We start from the raw sequence: 23,857 nt of genomic DNA on the forward strand, positions 1-23,857 counted from the left end.
TGCAGAATAATGTTTCCTTCAGAGTAAATTCCTTAACCATGCTTTGTGAATGGCTTGCACCTATATAACTTGGGCTTCAGAGGTCAAAAGTGACCATCATGTTAAGTCTTAAAGAGATTAATGATTTCTGGACAGTAAGTTTGTTCAGGACTATATAAATTGTGTAATGGTCAGTGTCACTGAGACTCACATGTCAATAATCTCAAGAGTCAACCATGCCCCACTAGAGTGAGCATGGGAGACTAATCCATCATGGGACAGGTATAAACTTTGGAGTTTGCTGTACTCTTCTTTTTGATCATATTGACATATATGTTTAATTAAGTAATAAATAAGGAATAGATTTATAATATATGCAGTCAGTATTGTAATACTTATTGTAGAAAGGAAATATATAATTGTGAACTACATATAGTTTTTAAAGTTTTTGATCCGTATTTGTGAAGATGGAAGGTTGTAACTGTTTGTGTTTTACTTTTTTTTCAGGAACTTTGTATATTAGACGCCGAAGTCAACTTTTGCGAGAAAAAGCAAAATCAGCTGAGGTTGGTCGTCACTCTCAAATTGTCATGTTTTTCATTAGCATTGAACCTTGCCATGAATGACCAATGTTTAATACAGAAAACAATTTGTCATTTATGGCCAGATTCTTTATGTGCAGATCTTTTTATTATATATGGTAACCACCTCTTTTGCAAGACTGCCTTCTTCAAAGATCATTTTTTTAAATAGAAAAATCTGCAACCTTTTAAAGACATTCTTTACTGTCTTCCTAACAAGTCTAATCAGAACAGCTGCTATGATGATATTGAATCCTTGAGTGTTACCTCATGGATGTTTACCAGACAGAAATACATTGCAGGGTCATATGTCTTTCCCCAAAAATAGCAGATTTCATTATCACTTCATGACATCATATTTTCCAGTGTTTCTTATCTGTGCTAATGTTACACTCCAGAAGATAAACATTAACCTTGTGTAAAAAATGTCACTGGCTGACTGTTATTGTGACTCGTACAAAATTGTAAGAAAAGGAAGGAGCTAACTGTAGAGCATAAATAGGCAGTCACAAGATATCAGAATTCTTGGGCATTAATTATTCCATAATAGCTAAGTTTATTAAGCGGTATCACTCTCTTCACAGCATGTTAAGCAAACACAAGTGTCTGTCAAGCCTGATGGCAGAGAGGAAGCTCATTCACATTGTAAAGATGAATTGCAGGAAGACTTTGATGAACTTCATTTTAATGTTGAAAATCCAATCTAGATGTCAGAGTTAACCATTAAACATTGATTTAAATATTTTGGTCACAAAAGAAGGGTTGTGTAAACAAAACTTGTAACATCTTCAGCAGCCAATATGTTGCCAGTTCAGACAATAGATAAAATTTGAAAGAACATTATTTTCATGGACGAAATGCAGACTGTGCTTGGAAAAGATAATATGATTGATATATGGCATGCTGATGATGAAAACTGGTTGTCAGGATGTCTTGGAGAATATGTTCACCCTAACTCTTCTCGTTATATATTGGGGTTGCATAACGTGTTGATATGTCAGTATTTTGATATCACTGGATGGTAATTTTCATTCCCAAAAATATTTACAAATCCTGGAAGACATCTTGTGGCTGGTAGTAGTAAAGTGCTTTCCAAACCAGTTCTAGACTTTCTAAGATGACATTGCACTATCCCAGCAGTTAAGGTTTATTAGAATTTTATCCCAAGTTCCTTCTCTTATGTTAATGTCTAATGTGACCAGGTGTCTGATTTATGTTCAGTGGTTGGAGTGATCACAAAAACTAAATCTTTGGTTTTACATTTTCATTGGATAGGGTTCAAGTACTTACAAAGATGTTGGGGCGGGGGGTAAAACGTAAATATGTTTACAAATAACTGATACATGACACTTTAGAAACCACTAAAAATCTGGTTAAGCTCAGGAAAAGGGTTGTACAACTCAGATGAAGGCATTAATGGATATTCTTAACTTTTTCACTCCATCATATGTAAAATCCCTATATAGCAGTTGACCCAATAAAATGGGGCAGATTTGGAGAAACAATGGATCCATTACAAAGTTTTGAAATTTTCAGGTAAGTGATCATTAGTATTTATTGGTAATTTAATTGCAGGTATTAATTACAGAAGCAATGTCACAGACAATTTTGGGCCATTTATTGAAAGGCTTCTGACCCTTCCATGTACATACATTACCATTTTTGGATTAATCTTATCTAAGTAACAGGGGGCCCCGAGTGGTCTAAAGCATTCTCCATTATGGATCACTGCCATCTCATCTCTGTCTGCATGGGTTCGAGTCTCGGATTCAGCCAGTGTGGGTATGTGAGAAAGCTTACCAGTAGCTTCTCATGGGTCGGTGGTTCTTTCTGGGGTTTTTCCAGGTTCTTCCTCCACCATTAATACCTGCCGCCATGTATAGCCTATTGTGTGCTGAAAAATGGCGTCAAACCCTACAACAACAACAACAACAACAGTCTAAGTAACAATGGTCCTCAGGACCATATGAGTACCATGCTTTGAAATTACTTGGATTCACCCAGCACCATACATAGCTTAGACCACTCTCTTCATTGTTGAACAAGAAAAGAAACTGAGTGCCCATGTTTATCATATATATTAATAAATAGCATGATGTTGACAGAAGTACAGTACTTCTGAAGATTTTTTTGCATAATCTTTATGGGGATTTTTTTTATTTGCTGTCAAGCCCACATTAGTTTGAAGCAAAATATAGCAAAAACTTTTCCAGTGGTGCATCAAAAGTTGTTAAGTTGGTTAAGTTTGAATAGTAATAACATTCTGTAATACCTAACTCAACAAACCAAAATACTTATCACTATTAAAAACTACATTCCTTTTCCAACAGTAATACTAATAATGATATTGTAAAAACATGAAACAAAGTCAGAAAAACATGTGGCATTTCACTATGTTGTAATACTTTAATGGTATTGTGAATGGAGTTTTGCATGCACAAACATTGTCCAATTAATGTGTGAGGATTTTTTGATGTTAAACATTGAGATGTGAGATGATGTTTGACCTATGAGACTTTGGCATATTTAATCATTTCATTTTTGTCTGTCACTGAAAACATCTACCACGTGTGAATTACTTCTTCCATTCCTGAACGTATGCCACCACCCCCACCATTATTTAGATTGCCATTGGCATCTCTTATAAATGTGCACTATGTTTTATACTAAATGTGAGTATAAATTCTTGCTCAGGTCCTCATAATGTCACGCTGTGGTCATGAGTATTAATGAATTCATCAAGGAATTCATTTAAAGACATCAACAGTTCTACAAGCCCTGGGATATCAATATAAGTTATTGTGCCATATTCAGTTTTATGTTGGACCATGCGTGTGTTATGCTGGAATTTCACATGAATAGTTTAGGAAATGAATTATCTTACCTTCCATGATTTTGGAATATCAATGTCAGAACAATGATGTTAGTCCATAAATTAGAGACTTCAACCATCTGGTGGAGTTTTATTACCGAAACAACAGAGATACAGGATAGTGATGGAATCAAGGTGCCCAGCCAAAGAATCACATTTCTCTTGTCAAACTTTTGTTGAACAATAAGGGAGAACTAATGTTACTCTTCATTATTGTAAGTTCTTGGTCATGTAAAACTTTTGAGCTACAGAAGCTGGTTTCTCACTCACTGATGCCTTAAACGGAATCACTTGTTTGTGTTGTGGTCTTTGTCACAACCCCATGAACCATTGTTTGAAGCTTCTTTTGAGAATATTCCTCTTAAAAATGTTTTCCTGCTCTCTTTTGTGTCTGCAAGATAATGGAGTGAACTTCATGCCTCATCAACAAAAAAAGGTTGTTTACAGTTCGTTGGAAGCTATGAGTCTGTTTTTCTTATTTCTGTTTCTTTTCTTTTTCAGTCAGGTCTTTCTAGTAAACAACCAGCTTCCCTTGGTACCTCCACTCCATATAGAGATCCCCATCCTCTGTGCTGGGGATGCTAAAAATAGACTATTGTGTCCAGTTTCGACTTTACTTTTCTGTTTGGCTTCTTCAGAAGAGAGAAGGAAGAGTAGGAATTGTCTTTTCCTTCCTTTTAAAGTCACTGCTGAGATTTTGGCATCCACACCATCCAGGTTGATTGTCCTTTCAATCAAGAAAGCTTATCAGACCCTTATTGAAAGCTACCTTTCATGAAGATTAAAAGCCAGTGAAGTTTAGGCTGTTGCATCCTCTTGAACCTAGAGGGAGAAGGCTTATTTTCTTTGTGGCCAATAGTTGTGGCACACGTGGTTCAAGCTGATGTCAACTTACAGTATTATGTACTCTTATCTTAATGGCACATAAATTAATTTTATAATAATAATAATAATAATGAGGACTTTGTGTAGCGCCTAGTCTTTAGAAGCTCTAAGCACTTTACAACATTAGACAACACCTATAAGATAAAAAAACATATAATAATATTATTACAATAACAAACACTATGAAATTAGAAAAACATTAAAAAATGAAAAACATGCTGAGAATATTTCAGCTAGGAAATATTATTAGGTCTTTAAGTTTGTTCTTGCAGTCGAAATAAGTGAGTTTTGAGAGCCCTCTTGAATGGGATCACTGTGTCTTTGTGTCTAAGTTCAGTGGGCAATTCATTCCACATTGCTGGGCCTTGGTATGCAAAAAAACGCTGTCCATATGACTGTTTTCATAGTGGGAATAATGAGTATACGATTTTCAGAAGAGGAGCTTAAGTATCTTGCTGGTGTGTACACATGGGTGAGATCGGATAGGTATGTTGGACTAGAGTCCGACAGTGCAACGTAGCACAGAGAACAAATTTTGTGTTTGATTCTGGATCGAATGGATAGCCAGTGTAGGGTACAGAGCAGCGGGGAGGTGTGCTCTGATCGTGGTACTCTAAGTATGATCCGAGCAGCTGTGTTTTGAACTTTTTGAAGTTTCTGGAGTAGATATTGAGATGAACCAGACAGAATTGAGTTACAATAGTCCAGTCTTGAAAGTACTAATGAACACACAAGTGTTTTAGTGGCATCAACTGAAAGATATTTGCGAACTGAGTTGATGTGTTTTATACAAGATTTCACTGGTACATTTAGCAGCAGTTAATGTATTACTGATATTAAATGTAACATTTGTTGATGGGGGGGGGGATAAACTAATTTTAATGATGTAATACCTACCAGTTGCCATTGCCAGATTACCTTCTCACATTTCACTTTGATACCCACAAGTAGTATGTCTCTTACAAAGAAAACAGCTACTGTACATGAGCCACTGATGTTGGGAACAGACTGAATCAGTGTTCTTTCTCATTCTGGAACTTAACATCTAATGGGAAGATAATAGAATATTCTTATGGGGACAAAATAATAGAATATGTGGACAAAGATAATAGAATTTCCTTTTTTGTACAAAGATTAAATTTCCATCCTTGAAAGATTAGCAATGCAGTAGTGACAGGTGAGTATTACATCTTTAAAATTATATTTACCCCTACCCCTTCACTGCAAAAAGCTGCATTTTATTGACCTAATTGTTTTTGCAGTATGATCCAGCAGTCAGAAAAGATTATCTTCATCTTCGAGCCAAGATATTAGCTGACAGATATGGAAGCCCAGCCTTCTCAGATCAAGGGTAAAGATAAAGATTTGCAATACATAAAGGTTCTTGGATGACTGATCATTACAAATGAAATTAATCAAATTAGTCAAATGTTTTATTTGTCTTTTGCAACCCTTAGTAGGCAGAAGATTTTGTTATTTGAGGAGTTTCATTAATTTTGTCAGAATGAGCACATTGTCGAGATTCTATTTATCATATGACAAAAAATTATATTTTCAGTTCTCCACAAAATTTTCTGAATGATTGCTACATTAAGCCAGATGATAAAACATGGTTTGTGACTTCATTCAGATGTTTATAGAGAAGATATTTGCTTGAAATGAGTGAATGACATATGTTTCTCAGGGATAGTCCTGGGCTTCGCCAATGTCGCAAATTGCGATTTTTTTTCCTTATTGGCGACAAAAATGTCCCATCTGGCGATGTTTTGGCAACAGACTTTTTGGTTATTTAATTTGTACATACAATCATGGATTTTGACTGGATAAATTAAAAGGGAGAATGAAAGGAAGCCACAAACTTGACTAAGCAATGCATTGGAATCAATCTGTTACACAAACGATCCTTTGTTCGTATTGACAACCCCATCTTTAGAGTGCATTGTTACATCATAATCTGCTTATGTTGACATCTGGGCTGAGTAATGTATGCTGTGTGATACAGTCAATCATGCTACCGAACTATACCTACAACTGACCGACTTCTGAAGACGCGAATAGAACAGATACAATTAATTGAATGGCTAACCCTTCTATTGTTGTTTTTTTTTTTTTTTTTACATATACCAATACAATAGTTTTGCTGAACCTTCATAGAAAACTAATAACCTTTGAAGTACCGACTATTGCGTATAAATACAAAGCAAATGGAAAAAATCTCAATCACAATTATATCTGTCGCCAGTGCAGCATTTTACTCATTGATCTTTTCCTTTTGCCATCAATCCGTGTTATGGCTGCAGAGACCTAAACTCCGCAACAAGAAATAGCAAAAAAAAAAAAACAGTTTTGCATAATTAATAATAATTATTTATTTCTCAAAATACAGGAGCGAAAGAATCCCTAAAGTGGGTGTGAATTTATGCTTATATATACGGTCCAATATTGCCAGGTGTTGACTCATGTAAGTTTCATTCGTGGGAATGGAGATCCTAGTTTGCTTGTCGAGAAAATTTATACAGCCTTCAGTGATCATTCTTGGGATTTAGGAAGCAATTCACTTCAAGCTTTGTGAAGCTAGCCATAAGGGGGAGAGGGGGGTGGGGGCTGCTGAGAGACTACTGGTGTCACCTGTCAGCACTTTAGACTGTGAACGTGGATTCAGTAAGATGAACCTCATAAAAACTGACATCAGAAATAAACTCTGCATTTCATCTCTTGAGAATTTAATGAGAATCAACATGTACAGATGTGAAAAATTAGACTTTGAAACTGCATTCAACATGTTGGCAGCCCTAAAATCGCGACGGATCTTCATATAACACTTTGTAACATTTTGTTAATGCTTATTGTAATTAGAGTATTAACTAACCCATCTTTTGTAATTTTCATTGCCTCTTACATTAATAGACTAAATTAACACTTCAAAAAATGTACACTACTTGTCCTGGCGACACTTTTTGAAAATTGGCGACAAAATATTGAGGTTGACGATTTTTTTGGCGACATCTTTTTAAAAGCCAGGACCATCCCTGGTTTCTTGAAAATCATATTGATACTTATGCTGAATGGATGGTTGAGTAAAAATGGGTATTTTAGTAAAAGACTTCTTATGATGTTTACTTGGTCCTAAATCAGAAGTTGGTGATCTGACATCCAGAAAGGCCACCACAGCAGCTACCTTGAAAATCTTGGTGTCTCTTCTTGTTTGAAAGGCAAGTCATATTAGCATGGTGTTTTCACCAGAAGTTTAACTGGTCCTAAATGAATTTTTTTTCTGCTCAGGCATCCAATATGGCCACCCAAGCTGGACATCTTGAAAATTTTATTGCTACTACTCCTGGAAGGTCAATTCAACATAAGGTTTTCACTGACATTTTGTTTCTTTGACTGTTTAGTTTGTCCTAATAAAAAAAAAATGGTGCTGATCTAACATCCATTATGGCCACTGCAGTGGCCATCATGGAAATCTTGTTATTGCTACTACTCCAAAAAGTTGTGTCAGCATGGGGTTTTCACCAGAAGGTGTTTGCTTTGTCTTAAATAAAACTTGTGTTGATCTGAAATCCAGTATGGCTACTACTGTAGCCATCTTGAACATTTGATCACTACTACTTTAAGATGGAAAGTCATATCAGCATCGGGTTTTCATCAGAAGACTTCTTATAATGTTTAGTTGTACTTAATAAAAGAGGGTGCTGATCAGACATCCAGTATGGCCAATATGGCAGCCATGTTGAAAATCTTGTTATCACTACTTCTTCTAAATGGGGTTTTTGCCAGAAGACTAGTTATGATATCCAGTTGGTCCTAAATGAAAAGTGCTGGTCTGACCTAAAGTATTGCTACTTCTTTTTGTAGCTACTCCTACTAAATCAATTGTTACATTGGTATTGGGTTCTCAACAGAAGACTTCTTATGGTGTCTTGTTCATTCTGAATAAAAATGACACTGATCAGACATTCAGTATGTCCACCATGGCAGCCATCTTGAAAATCTTGTTATCTCTACTTCTCCTTTATGGTCATATTGACAAAGAATTTTGACCACAGGACTTCTTTTTAATATTTGTTTGTTCCTGAATGAAAATGATGCCAATCTTTCATCCAGTATGACTGCCAGAGTGGCTAATTTAAAAATTGTATTGCCCAACAGTATTAGAGATGATTTCAACACTCAGCATTTGAAAAGAAGAAATGGTCTTATCTTGAATTTAGACAGTAGTGTTGGCCTCTTTGAAGGACTGCTGCTGCTAATGTATCTTGTGTGAATGATTTTACTTATATAATATTTGAAGAAATGATTTGTTAGCATTATTTATTATTATGTTGTTTGTGTGCTAATGAAAGCAAAAGATAATTGGTGTGCAGATGCACAACAATATCCCCACTTCAGTCGGTCTAAGAAGTCCACTTTAAGATCTTTTGTTTAGAGGCTTTGATTAATATTTTTGTTAGACATTTCAAGTAAAGTGTTTTGCTGATTGACACAAAATGGCAGTGAAATAAAACCTAATTTTAGCTGTATTTCAGAATGAATGTTAGTAAATAGTTAAATGGTTTTTTCAGGTTGGAAAAATGTAAATATCATGAGTGTCATCATCTTCCAATAATTGTTTATCCAGATTAATTATTCACACCTTGTTATACATTTTTCAATTACATTGACCTTTGATTAGTATGGTGAGACATTTAGGCAGTTTTGAGTACATAATAAAGGAATTTTTATTTTCAGGAGCATTAAGAGCAGATCCTATAGCTTTGGTACAAGGAGTATTGGAAAGACCAACATGGATGTGCGTACAAATCATGAGGTTTCATTTACTGTGTAGCTAGATATTTTTGCTGGGTGATTTTTTTCCATTAATGGTCAATCAGTCTTAGACAAAAATCCTGTAATGTCTAATGGACTGATGGGCAAAATTAACACACTACACAAATGTGGTGAAATTGGAAGTGGAATGAATGTTGGTGACAAGAAGAAATCCCCACTATACAATACATAAATTGATTCTTGTTTCATGTGTTTCTTAATTTGAGTGAATTTTCTTTAAAATAAAAATCTTCAGAGATTTACAGTAAAGATACACATGATATGTTTGCTGCAAATCTGAAAACAGAATAATTACTAAAACAAAGCAGTATGGTAAACATCCAAATTGAGTCCTTATATATTCATGTATTTTTAGAAATAATGACAAACCATTTGTCACATGACATTCAGCTTAACTTGCACTAATTGGTAGTACGTGCATAATGCTGCTTACGAAAATATAAAATTAAATATTTTAAAACTGATTCTGTATGTTTGAGCTTGTAAAGAATGCCGCATATTTCTTCAGTATGCAGTAATTAAATAAAACTAAGGGAGGGAAGAAATAAATTTATCATGGATTCCTATCGATTCTTTTTTGCCATTAGAATTGCAGACTTCTTCTTCTCCCCTTTTACCATTACTTAAAATGTAAGTAATTTACATTTTGGACAAGGAAGAAACCTATCAATTTTGGGCTGAAAAGGTCAAAAACTGTATCCACACAATAACTTGACTTTGGTATCAGACACTTTAAAGAAACGGTGTAAATAGCTTACATTTGAAATAAGACAGACATTGATTTTGGGGTTAATAGGTCAGAGTTCAAGTTCTCAGTGGGTAATAGATCAAAGTTATTAAGTTTGGATCACCCAGACATATGGCAATGGCATGTTGGGTTGGAGAGCAACAGCTGGACCTTTTGCATTTTTATTACACTTTCATTTAATACTTTTCACATTATTTATTTTTATTGAGTATGCTTTTTTCTTTGTGTGTGTGTGTGTGATAGAGAGGAATTCAAAATTTGTTTATGCAATAACATATATTGGAAAAGTGAAGGAAAAATAGAAAATACTACTGAATTAACTAGTAATGGATAATATTTACTTGTTTCAGTACAAGTGTTGGTGGTAAATAATTTCAATATAGTTTAACTTAACAGTATAAAATAGAGTATGTAAATGTTAATAGAGCCTAAAATAGATTAAGTAAATCTTACTTTTTTATATTAGTATACAATAGAGTATGTAAATTTTAATTTAGTATACAATAGAGTATGTAAATCTTAATGGAGTATAAAATAGAGTATGTAAATCTTAATTTAGTATACAATAGAGTATTTAAACCTTAATGGAGTTTAGAGTATGTAAATATGGAGCAAGTCTTAATATAGTATAAAATGGAGTATGTAAATCTTAAAGAGTATAGAGTATTTGAATTTTGAGTATCAAATAGAGTATGTATATCTTAATAGATTATAAAATGGAGCATGTAAATCTTAATAGAGTATAAATTAAGCATGTAAAGCTTAATAGAGTATAAAATAGAGAATCTATAACTTTACAGAGTATAAAAATAGAGCATGTAAATCTTAATAGAGTATAAAATGGAGCATGTATAAGCTAATCCATTGGTAATTCTACAGTCCTGTTATAGCTTTACTGTAATTATATATTACTAATGAATCTATGTTGAATGAAGAATATCAAATCAACTTCCATCAAGTTATCTCTCACCTGTTACCTATACATAGCCTTGGTAACACAGTTTTTAGAGTGTTGGATTTGTAATACATGAGTTCAGGTTCAGTAATGGCCCAGGCCAGACCAGTCAGCTGCCTCGGTGTGTCATTGGTAGTGGTACTTAGCTCCCATTATATTGGCATGCTACAATCAGTGTGTGTGTGTGATTTGGATTTTTAACATAGCTTTAATAATTTTTCAGTCATATCGCTACGATGTCTGCAGTGTGACAGTTTCTAGTGATGTCTAGCACTGGAGCATCATGCTGCAGACATGTAGCATGATGTCCCACCCAGTCACATTATCCTGACACCAGGCCGACCAGTCCAAACACTAACTTCTTAATGCCGAGCACCAAGCGAGGCAGCTGTTTGAACCATTTTTGTAAGTCTTTGGTATGACTCTGCCGGGGATCAAACCCATGACCTCCCACATCTGAGGCAGACTTTCTAACCACCGGAGCGACAGTAATGTGATATAAGTGCTACTAACCAACACAGAGAAATGAAAATTAAATTTGCAATTACTTGAAAGGTGAGGGGTAGTTCTTAGATTAAAAAGGAAGGATAAAATCCAGATTGTATTATGATATATCTAGCAAATTAATAATAAATTACATTGTCACATAGTCGGTACACTTTGCCTCAAGTGTGTGCAGTTTAATATTTTTGATATTATAACATGTGAACATATCACTTTATGTGATTCTGATTGGTCCAAATAAGCCCATGAAATTATTATGCAGTATTCTGTTGACTGATTGGCTGCAATTGTGGGAAAACTTTTTCAACCCCGCTTACTGGAATGTTTTGTTTTGAATGAACATTTTGGCAGCCATTTATCAACTTGACTTGCAAAAGGATATTGCGGAAAAATTATCTCGGCCATCTGAATATGGACAAGTTACCCCCACGGGTTTGTTATGTCATGTTAAACAATATCAACATAAGAAAAATGGCATAAAGCTACAAGACAAGAATGACAATAAGAAGTAAAACTAAGGGTATTACTCATTTGGTGGGGGTGGGGTATATATGTAACATAGATATAGAATCCACCCTATATACAAGTGTACTTTAAATGTTAACTTACAGAAGTAAATAAACTCACCTCTGTTCACAGAAGAATGCGGACATATATGGGTCTCCCAACTGACAGAACTTTATCCAACCACAGCATATTTATGCAGTATTTTATGGGATGCAAATCTGACTCAAAAAGAAATGTCTTTACATCTTCTGTGCGGTGTATTGTTCCAAATCAAATACTGCAAATATCCGGTCACATATGCATTACAGTAAATATAGGAATCTCTGCATCCATTAATTCCAATTTCACATGAAAATCACAGCAATGATATGCTTAGTTCTGGAAGTGACATTTTAGGGTAAACATGTACTCTCTCCTACTGTGTACGATATCAAACAAAGTGGCATCACATCACATTGATCATTCTGTTTTGAAAAATGATTTTGTCATTATAAAATGTTCTGTTTATGTGGATGGAAGCTTTTTCTTTGATTTATAGTTTGGAAAAAAGTACAATATACTTCTACTAGTTCAGCTTTGTTTGGGACTATATTTTATGCACAACAAATAAAAGGTGCACCCTCTGTCAGAATGAACAAAATTATTCATTCTTCTTTCTATCTAAATAATTTCCACTGAAATAAAAACTATGTGATAAAAAGAATCTCAAATGGGTTGTCATTTAATATTAAATTTATGAAACTCATTGAATAATATCCAGTTTTTTCAATATTAAATCATTACCCATTTGAGATCATCTATGTGTAGATGATTATCGCACTAAGTTATAATATTTATAAACTCTTTATCTATCAATCTATCCACATACCCATCAGAATATTCATCCATCCATCTCTCTATCCATCCATCTGTCACTCAGCTCATTCATTATTTATCTCAAGCATTTGTTCATTCACTCATCAATTCATTTGTATGTTCATTCAGTCAACTTTTTTTTTATCCATGCTGTCAGTCCTGCCTAACCTTCCGTTTATACGAGAGCTATTTAAATATGTTGCATTGAAGTAAATATGTTTATCATGTCAGATACATACTTCACTGACACTCTTTGAAATCAAAGCAGGGTAGACAAACTAAATACATGCAGAAATGTATACTTCCTCTACTGTAAAAGGAACCTCCACAAGGTAGCAGTACAGTGTAAAACTGTTGTGGTATGTACCACTGAATAAAGTACTGTTCTAAACTGATATAAAGGTAATATCTTGCAACTCTAAATTAAATATGTATTCTAAAAAAGTTTTCACTGAACCACTTAAAACCCAGTGATACTTTTTTTAACACCAAGGTATTGATTCCTAATCTTTACATCCTTTCAGACCTCACTTATATTTGCAAAGCCCTGTAAGTTCTATTTTTGGGTTTGCATTATTTTGCAGATTTTCTGCCCAGCTCATCAAGCAGCCTTATAGATTTTGTATTCATGCTTCTAAGAATTCGTTTAATTTAATTACTGCTGCTTCCAGCACCAGCTCTACTGTCATATGCCACAAAATTGTGGCTTAACACATCCACCATATGCAATTGAATAACATGATTGAGTGCACAGTTTGTTTTATTTTCTTTTGTACAGAAGTTTTGGACTTACCTGGACACTGCTTTCAGGATCTAACACCTTTTATATACATATTATGAAAAGAAGACATGTCTTTTTAGATGTTTATGGTCAGCTATCAGTATCTTTATCAGACATGGGGATGGGGGTACCACTGGAAAGTATCATACAGAAAACGAAATCCCTTGTATCAAGGATGACTTGTTGGACACTTTAAATTTGTATCAATAAGATATTTTGATCTTCATGCAATTAGACAGTATATAAATCAATCTGCCAGTTATATCAGACTTGTGTATTCTGCCATTTTCATGCATTTTGTACTGCCTTCCATCGTTGTATCATCTAGGCTTCCATGGATTTTAAATATATTATACTTTTATCCATGGAAATTCAAGCGTGAAGGTTAAAAAGTCAGATTGATTTTCCCAATTATAAGTCCACATTTTCAGCAGCATATTTCTTTGTACAACTTAATTTTTCAATTTAAGTACAACATTCTGTTCAGATGACTGACAATTGAGTTTTTGAAGGTATTTTACAATGGAACTTTAGATCACATCTTAATGCTTGAGTATCAAATCTTTGAGATTTTTAAAATTTTGTACATATCTGAAACAGAGTCTTGATCCACGATCAGCAGTAGATGGTAGAAAATATCACCGTCGTCAAGCCAGTATTGGTAGTCTGAAGCACATTATTGAGGGCCCAATGAAAAGAATCTATGACAGCATAGAGGTCGTGCCCACAAAAGAAGCAGAGGCCAGCAGGTTTGTTGGAGAAAATGGACATATTGTATTATGCAGTATTAATCAGAATATTCCCCCTTCTCTTTAGTTATGTGTCAGTGCAATGGGTTTTGGCTTTCCAAAATGTTAAATATTATTAAGTAGGTTTTCTTTTTCAGGACAAGCCAATTTTTTATAAATATGATGTTTAGGAATATTGGTTGTTGTAACCATATATACTTGCTTATATGTTGAGTCCAACTGCAGAGACCCAGATCTGCCAGAGCATAATGCTTCAGCAGACCTTAGTCTTTGCAGTTTGATAGGAGTGATAGTAGAACAAACAGCATAGACTCTTTTCTGCTGGCATACTGTGCAATGGCAGGTCAGGTCTGTTGTTTGCTGCTGGCATACTTTGCAATGGCAGGTCAGATCTGTTGTTTTCTGCTGGCATACTGTGCAATGGCAGGTCAAGTCTGTTGTTTGCTGCTGGCATACGTTGCAGTGGCAGATCAGGTCTGTTGTTTGCTGATGGCCTGCTGTGCAATGGCAGGTCAGGTCTGTTGTTTGCTGCTGGCATACTGTGCAGTGGCAGGTCAGGTGTTTTTTGCAGCTGGAATCAACTATAAGTGAGTATATACAGTATTTAATGACCTGATTCAGACCATAACGTTTGTTAGGCAAGTTCAGTTAGAATGATACGTTTCATATTCTTTAATTTAACAAACCAGTAATTTTCTGCTGAAAATAATATCTACAGTAAACTGCTTAGTTGCATATTAAGTTAACAAATATTCAATTTCAGAGCTATGGCTGGAGGAAAGAGTATATCTGAGAACTATGCTTTTGCTGGAATGCACCACATTTTTGATCAACATACAGATGCAGGTTGGTTAAAACATCCCTCCATTCCCCTTTTATTTTACCTACAGATTACTACATCATTTATTTGTGCTGTGTATTTTAGAGGATGCATAGTTGAGTATCATGAAGGTAATAAATTTGGGCTGTATCATAAATTTTAAATTATTAAATTATTTCATTGTTTTTCAAATGGTATAACAAATTTAATTGACTACTATATTCAGATTGTCCAGTCCCCTCTGCAATTGAGGCTTCATGCTCTATCATAACCAGATTTAAAAATGGTCATATGGCTAAGCATTCTAATTCTTAATTTTTTATTTATTTATGTATTATTTAGCTAAAATCAGCAGATATATACTTCATTTGTTTTATGATTGCTGTAATATTTCTCTATATTGCTATATATTAACTGAAGAAAATTATTTGTACATATTTTAGTAAATGATGACTTTATGAAAATAAATCTTGACTTTCTCTGCAGTGACATCTGTGAAGTTTGCTAATGATGACAAATCTCGTGTTGCATGTTCCTCCATGGATGGGACCTTATCCATCTGCCAAGTCATACCCCCTCCAGCAACAGTCATTTGTATGCTGAAGGGACACAAGGCAGGAGTGGCTGGTAAATTCCTTCTTCATAGATTCATGCCAATATTCAACAATAATTTATAATTCAAAATTTAGTGAGTCTGAAAAGTAAGCCATCCTTAAAAACAAGTGGCCATTTGACAGAATTTTTTTAAACAAAATAAGGTCAGCATAAAAAACCAAAACTACCTTAATTATTGTATCAAAACCTCATTTCTCTTCAGGTGGAGGTAGTATTGAAAGAGAGAAAAAGGGAAATATTCTTGATGAATAATATATGGGTTAAATAATAAAATCATAAAACAATTGAAAAACAGAAAAAAGATCTCTTTCTAAATGAAAAGATCTGAAATTGTAAGATCCTTTTAAATACTATTAATTTATCATTCATCTCCACCTTGATCTTCTGCTTATACCAACATTCTACAGCTACTAGTACATTTCTCCCACAGACATACTACTATTCCTTTGTAAATAAACCCCTCTCCAATATAGACTGGATTGTTAATTAGCTAGAAATAATACTATGAATGGTTTTCTAAAGAAGCAGATAAAGCAGCATAGAGAAAGGACAAGAAGACTCCATGTAAAATCACAAAGAAGCATAAAGGAGGTTAGGGACATGTTTTAAGTTACTTCAGAAGAGTGCAGGTGAGGACATTGTCTCTAATGAAAGGGAGAAAATAGTGAGCTGGAAGAAACACCTTAAAAGGGTACTGAACAGACCAGACCCACCTGTCACAGCCTTGATTTCAAAAGCCATAGAGGACCTTGATATCAGTATGGAGGACTTCACTGAGACCAAAGTCAGAGAAACCTTCAGAGCCCTCGAAAGTGGGAAAGCTCCTGGTCAGGTATCATTTTCCCAGAAATGCTGTTTCAGAAGAGACAGAAACTTGAAAGACCTCAGAGAAGTATTCCAAAATATTCAAGAAAGTGAAAAAACCTTAGCTTTGTGGGAAACTGGAATCAATGTGAAGTTACCAAAAAAAGGTGACCTTAAGGACAGTAGCAACTTGAGGGAGCGGCATCACCCTGCTATCCCTCACCAAAGTCATCAACAGAATCATTCTCAAGAGGATCACCATCACTGCTAATGACCTCATCAGAAAGGAACAAGCTGGTTTCAGGAAAGGAAAATCATGCATTGAACAGGATGAAATCTTTCAAAACAAGTGTTTCAGGAAGATTCTTGTCATTTTCTGGCAAAACAAAATAAAAACATGAAGATCTTAAAGGACCAAATGAACAACTCATTTTCTAGATTGTGTAGATAGAAGATGGCAGAGGTTTTCATGCTTAATATCACTAGATACCTGCTTGACCCTGGATGGGAGTTGAAAGACGGGTTTGCCCAAAGACACATGGAGGAGATCTATAGAGATCAAGGGATTGTAGCCTGACATAGATCACCATAACACATAGGGCTACAGACTGTCAGCAGTGGCACTTGTTTGTTGAAGCTTTATGTGCCACCTGAGACGCAAAAATGGATGAGAGTGAGAGAATACATGTAGCTTATTATGTTGAATAATACAGTATCTGCTCCAGCAAGTCTTTGAAATGAAGGCAATATCTGTTAAATTAAGAACCAAACTGTGTTATGTAAAAGCTCTTTTAATGGAAAATTTAGTCTCGACATGTAGACACATTCGTTAGAACATGATGTGCAAGAGGCAAAATAAATCAAGTTTAAGGGGCCCCGAGTGGCTGAGTGGTCTAAAGCGCTCTTCGTTACGGATCACTGCAATCTCACCTCTGTCCGCGTGGGTTCGAGTCTCGGATTCAGCTAATGTAGGTATGTGAGAAAGCTTGCCAATAGCTTCTTGTGGGTTGGTGGTTCTTTCCTGGGTTCTTCCTCCACCATTAATACTGGCCGCCATGTATAGCCTATCATGTGCTGAAAAATGGCGTTAAACCCTACAACAACAACAACAAATCAAGTTTAACATTAATTTTTGAACATAATGATAGAACTTTTATTCTACAGCCGTATCTATGAAGATGGCATATAATGTTACTTATGTTCATCTTGTCATGCCATTTTCTGATTAGACTTTATGGAGTTATGGCCTTTGTTTGACTGAGAAATTTGCCAATCCATTGATTTTGTCCTGAATAACTTTTGAAGGACATCATAGATTTTCAAGTAGTCTATTACAGACTTTGGGCACTTATTTGCCTTTTACAGTAATTTTGTTTATAGGGTTTTCTTTCATACAAAAAAGATGAGCATAGAACATTAGCTGTTGTTTTCCCATAAATAGGTACATGATTGATTTATAAATTCACGTGAAAAACTTTTTTAGACCACTATATTGTTTGGTGATTGGATGTTTATGCCAGATGACTGAACAAGCATCTGTTGGTTATTGCTTACCCTAGTAGAGCAGCTGTTGTACACAGGATGCATTGAAGTCAAAACAAAGAATACTTAATAGCTTTATTTGTTGATGTTACAGTGATAATCACTTGAAAGTTTAAAGGAAACCTAACTAAAAATGTATAATACTTACAGCAATTCATGAAATTATTGTGTAATTATGATGGCCATGTCATGACCATCTTGTATCTGAATTAACACTATAATGAAATAGGTTTTATTTTATGTAGCTTTCAATGAAATATGACATTCACTAGGAATAAGAACTCACTTGGTAAGGTGCTGCTTGCCATTAAGGGGAATGTAGTTCAGTTTACACCGCAAAAGCCTTTTTTTCTTCATTTGCATATATTTAATGCAGAAGTTAACTTTGCAATAAATTTTAACCATTTTTTAAGTTGGATATCTTCATTGTTGAATTATAGGAGCAAGTTTGTATCTTTTTATTTTCATTAATCTTAATATACAGTAAACAGCTTTGTGGCGTGCAGATTAAAAAGTATACTTATATCATCATTTTGAATTTATTTAATAATTTATTCATAGACCCCATCAAGTAGTCCCTCATTATAATGCTCTCATAGAAACCATAGAGTATCCTGCCTTATAGTGAAACTGCCTCATAATGAAGTACATGATAAAGTACTCCTTCAGTAGAATTATGTCATGGGAACCATAGAGTATAACACCGTATTGAGTGACTGCCTTATCCCAAAATATATTATACACTTATAGCAGTATCATATTGCCTGTTACTATTACATTGTTTTCACATTTGCTGGTGTTAGTCCCCATTTCAAGTTGAAATCCCTCCTCCTGATAGTAATTGGAGGCCTAGAACAAAACCAAACACAGTCCAAGTCCCTTGCCTCAGTCACTTCCATCATTGGGAATATTGTTGTTCTTATCTTTGAACACAGTGTCGCTGAAACATGTCTCTGGATGGTAGAATATTTTTTGCTATTTCTTGTGACAATTTTTTTCTGCAATCATCTCCATTTCTTTGTTGCATTCTAACTTTTCTCCCATGTCTTTGCATTTTTATAGTTGTGTATCATTTTATTTTTGTGTAGCTTTCTTTTCTTTCAGTCTTTCAGCATACTTCTAGAATTTGTCAAATGTGGCCATAAGAAGGCATAGCAGGACACTCATCCCACCTGCTTTCATCTGCTAAATGCACTCACATGAATATATACTTTCTTTGGCTTGGGACCTGATGAAGCATGGGATCTGGCAGAGTGGCAGGAATAAGGGAGCCTCCTACTCCTCTTCTGTTGTGGACATATTCTAATCCTGGGAGAGATCAATGGCTCTTGAATGTTTATGAATGTTGCCAGAATCAGCAAGCAAATCACATCTTTTTGGTGTAAGGAAAGTGCAGTTACCTTAAACTCACTTATATGGACCTGTACCTAAGTCAATGGGTCAAGTTATTTTAATGAGCTGTGTTCCCTGGATAAGGACTCGCTGAGTAACTTTGGTTTCCTGGCCAGTCATTGACATCAGCTCTGGGCACTGGTTACCAGGTCTATATACTGGTCATTGGTCTCTGTGACCACTCACTGGCAGGGCTACAAATACTGTCACAGGTCACTGGGCACAAGATCTAGGCATAGGATGTATGCACAGGTCACTGGCAAGGCTTACTAGTTCTGATCACTGGGCATCCTTTACCAGTCACCCAACTGGGTACTGGACCTGAATCACATGTAATCTTGTAATGGCAACTGGGCTGATAACCAGTCTTAATCTACCTGTCATAGGGCATCAAACATTAGTACTTGTCCAACCAGACATGTCTCCCTTCTGGGACCATACATCCACAGTCACTGCACATCAGTGGAGACTGCATTCGGATACTGATTGTGACCAGAGAGCAACTTACTTCCTCTTGGGAATAAGACTGAGTTGACACACCCCATTTTCCTATGTTCCCATTAAATTGCTACAGGGCTTGGAAACTCCACTCACCTGGTGGTGAGCCTGGAATGTCTCCTTTTTCCTCCATGGAACCATAGATGAGTTTTCTACAACCCCGTAGTTTTTGTTGGACTGAGCAGACCATAGTTTATCCCGTCACTTCCTCTGGCTTTGCTGTGAAAGGAAAAGGAAGGTTACTGCAACTCTCATGCATCAAGAGGGAATTTTGAATTCCCTTTTCCAAGGAGATAGAAAGAAGAAACAGTTCTGTGTTTCCACATCAGTGCAAACAGAATGTTGAACTCTCCATTCTAGTGAACATTAATGAGTTTGAGGAGTCCCCATTGATACCAGTTTGCTTTATCATCTGAATTTAATGTCCTCATCTCTGTCTCGATCTGCTGGTCAGGTGACAGAAGCTGAAGGAGTTTATACTGCCTTCCTACCATATATCTGATTCCAAAGCTTTCCAGGTCTTCAGATACTAGGATCGGTTTCAGTTTGGAGAAACTTTCAGGGGCAGAGAATAAATCTGATCTTCTGTTGCTTCCCCACTCAGATTTGGTGAAGGGCATAGTGAAGAAGTTAACACATGGCCAAGAGGCACCCAGGCAGTAGATCAGTCAGTTAGGTCAGATTGATATGTTTACCTTTGACTCCTTGTTTCAGTACAAGGTGCATTTGCCTGCTTGGCCACGCTAGCCTTATGCCCAAAATGTGAAAGTGTCACAGGTGGAGATATCAGTGGGAACTTGGACCCCACATCTCTGTAAAGTTTCTTGAAGCTATATAGCTTACAACCTTTCGAGTTACCCACTTAGACTAGTTTCAGATTTCATCATATTTTAAAGCAAAAAGATTTTCTCAGTATCCACATCAAGCGCTTTAGAGCAGCTCTTTCAAATGCCCACAAGTTTTCTGTGAGCTCCACCATAGGACTAGACCCTCATCTTTTAGAACTGATGAAGTTCTTTGAGTTTCATAGACCAGTCTTTAGTTCTTTTTAATGCCTATGTGACATTATGTTCTTTCATCATTATCAAAACTGCCTTATAAATCCTTGAATGAGGAACTTACCTTCAAACCCATGTTTCTTCTCTTTCTTGTGTCATTGAGGTGAAGACCAGAAATATGTGCCTTATCTATGGAAAATGATTGCTTGTGATTCAATAGAAACTACTAGTTTTTGCCAACCTGGATTTCTAGCCAAGAATCAGCTACCTTCATTAGCCTCAGAACCAGTTGAAATTCCTGGTCACAGTCACATCTGTGCCAAAGAAGATCAAGATAGACTCCTCTGCCTGGTTAGAAGTTTGTTTCTATGTGACTAAATGAAAAGAGAAAAGAAATAGATGGAAGTGTCATTCTATCCAACTAGAAGGTTCCTCTTATATTTCAGCATCTAATATCTCACTGTGAATTATTTTTTCAAATAGTTTGTAAATCTCTCTCTGGGAAATCTTTCCTTCATGTGAATTAAAGTCCATGTTTTTAGGGCTATTGTTGCATATTTTGGGCCTTGGTTATTATTCACGGAAATCAAAAAGCTGTATTCTGGCAATCCATATCAGTCCAGCAAGTTGTTAAGCCATCTTCCACAGACTATGTTCATTCAGACAGCTAGTCACTGGGCCATCTGTGCTGGAAAAAGTCAAGTAACAACCAGTAATGGGGAGTAAAAAAAAAAGATTTGGCAGGAAAAGCTAATTTAGTTATGTTATACTTACCCATTATTATTAAAAATTTCCATCCTAGTTTGCTCAGATGTCCTTTCGGTCTAGTTCCAAGTCAAAGAGGGATGATATTCCTAATGACTGAAGTGAGGAAATTCGCTGTTGTGTGGGCACTAGTGCCAGGAAAAGTGAAAGCATTGAAATAATAGCAGTGAAGTGTTACATTATTACTATTAATTTTACCCAAACTACTATAATTTACTGTGACTTAATGAATGATGTCCTTATCCACCTTGTTATGTGAACTTCTTATAATGAATGGCCTTATAACAGGAACTGTGTTATAATGAATGGCCTTATAACAGGAACTGTGTTATAATGAATGGTCTAATGACAGGAATTCTGTTATAATGAATGGCCTTATAACAGGAACTGTGTTATAATTAATGGTCTAATAACATTAATTCTGATATAATGAAGGGTCTTATAACAGGAATTGTGTTGTAATGAAAGGTCTCATTGTAATGGAGTGCTGTATATGGAAATTTTGGAAAATTTTAATGTCTTTTAATTCTTTTCAACATGCTTTTTCCATTGCAGCTAGCATATAAACACAACTATTGTGTCAGAAATGAAATAATACCATTTTATGTGTAATATACATCATATTAAAAAATCATAAGATTAGACAGAAAATTGACCTTATTCAGTATACTGTATATACTCGTATAAACCCGTTCACCCCCCACCCACCCCGCCCCAACTGAATAAGTATGAAAACTAAAGAGTGATTGACCCACGTATAAGCTGACCCATAAATCTGAGACGACATCACAAGATGCATATGGTAAGTTCTAACTGCATTTATTTAGGCAAACTTACATTAGCAAAAATTACCCGTATAACTCTCTTGGGTGTTGGCGTGTATGATTATTACATAGAAATGGTATAAATTTGTTTGAAAAGTCAAGAAATGTATTTAATTATGTTTTCTTATTGTTTTTGCCTAATTCAGAATTGTATAACTTTATCACATAACGACAAGAACTGAGCATTCGCGGTTGCTGTAACACTACCTCCCCCTTTTGACTTGATTATTGTTTGTTTATGTGTTATTGCATTAGACTTTTTATATCAGTGCACCAGTAATTACGTTTCTATTTTGCCTTGAATTGTAACTAACTCATTAAAATATTATCCCAGTATGACAACAATGAACAACAATAAGGTTTGATTCAATGCTTGCAATTAGGCTAGTGATCATATTTACATAATGGCACAACTGCATGTACATTATAGGCTTGGATGCACTGAACGAAGTACATTCTGCTGAATGAAGTACATTCCTTGGATTAGAATCATGGGCACCACGGCGCTAAACTTTAATGATAAATCCAAAATACAATAATGAAGTTTCAGAAATAATGCTTCAAAAATTATGCTAATATCATAAAAGCTGAGTTGTAGATTGTTTTGATATAAGCGACTTTACACCCTGTTTTACAAAACGTTGGTAATCTTGCTAATATTAAGGAGTGAAAGGCAATTACACATCAAAGTACTTGTATAGTTGCAGGTCAAAATTTCCTCTTAACACAAGCCAGTTTCAGGGTTTTAATGATTAACTGGCCTGTATTGCTTTAGGAAAACAAAAGACAGATCCACCAATTGCAAACAAAGGAGACATCAAAACATCCAGCTTTCCATTGTTTGGAAAATTATGATTTTGTTCAGCCAAAACACAAAAGTAAAAAAGATTGATGATGATCTTGGTTGATCTATATTCAGAATTTTAGCCTTTATTATTACCATTCTTTCATGAATATGTAACAGTTATGCTGGTTGTGCCTTGCACAGTTGAACACTTGTACCTTTTCATATAGATGACCTCAGTTTGTAACTTCACTCATATCATTGAAAAAGAGTAACTTGTGAGCGCATGGATCAACATAAACAAAACAGCTATTACCGACTAGCTGAAGTGTTATCTGGAAGAATGGGATATGGTCGAAAAAATGAATAAAGCAAAATCTGCATCTAATCTGTTTGGGAATAAACAAAAGGTTAAAGTGACACTATGCACAATTTGCACTATGTAAGTACTGTAGATTATAGTACAGCCTGGTCTTCGGGTAAACTTTAACTGGCCCGTGAATTGTGAAGTCTTTTTTTTACCTTCATTTAAATAATAACAAAAGCAATCATAGTAGTTTATTACTGTT

At 35.3% G+C, this 23,857-nt stretch overlaps 1 protein-coding gene across 1 annotated transcript in view; it reads left to right on the plus strand.

Moving 5' to 3' along the window:
• The window catches only part of LOC149803799 (WD repeat-containing protein 13-like), a 52,432-nt gene that overhangs the window by 4,159 nt on the left and 24,416 nt on the right, over positions 1–23,857 (plus strand). Inside the window, exons 2-7 of the mRNA XM_089953608.1 lie at positions 487–545; positions 5,580–5,668; positions 9,049–9,109; positions 14,098–14,246; positions 15,010–15,092; positions 15,553–15,693. Of these exons, the coding sequence (XP_089809734.1) occupies positions 487–545; positions 5,580–5,668; positions 9,049–9,109; positions 14,098–14,246; positions 15,010–15,092; positions 15,553–15,693 (582 nt within the window). The remainder of the gene's footprint in view (positions 1–486; positions 546–5,579; positions 5,669–9,048; positions 9,110–14,097; positions 14,247–15,009; positions 15,093–15,552; positions 15,694–23,857) is intronic.

This window comes from Sinohyriopsis cumingii, chromosome 3 (assembly GCF_028554795.1).
Source record: "Sinohyriopsis cumingii isolate HCF-2022 chromosome 3, ASM2855479v2, whole genome shotgun sequence".
Lineage (NCBI taxonomy): Eukaryota > Metazoa > Mollusca > Bivalvia > Unionida > Unionidae > Sinohyriopsis > Sinohyriopsis cumingii.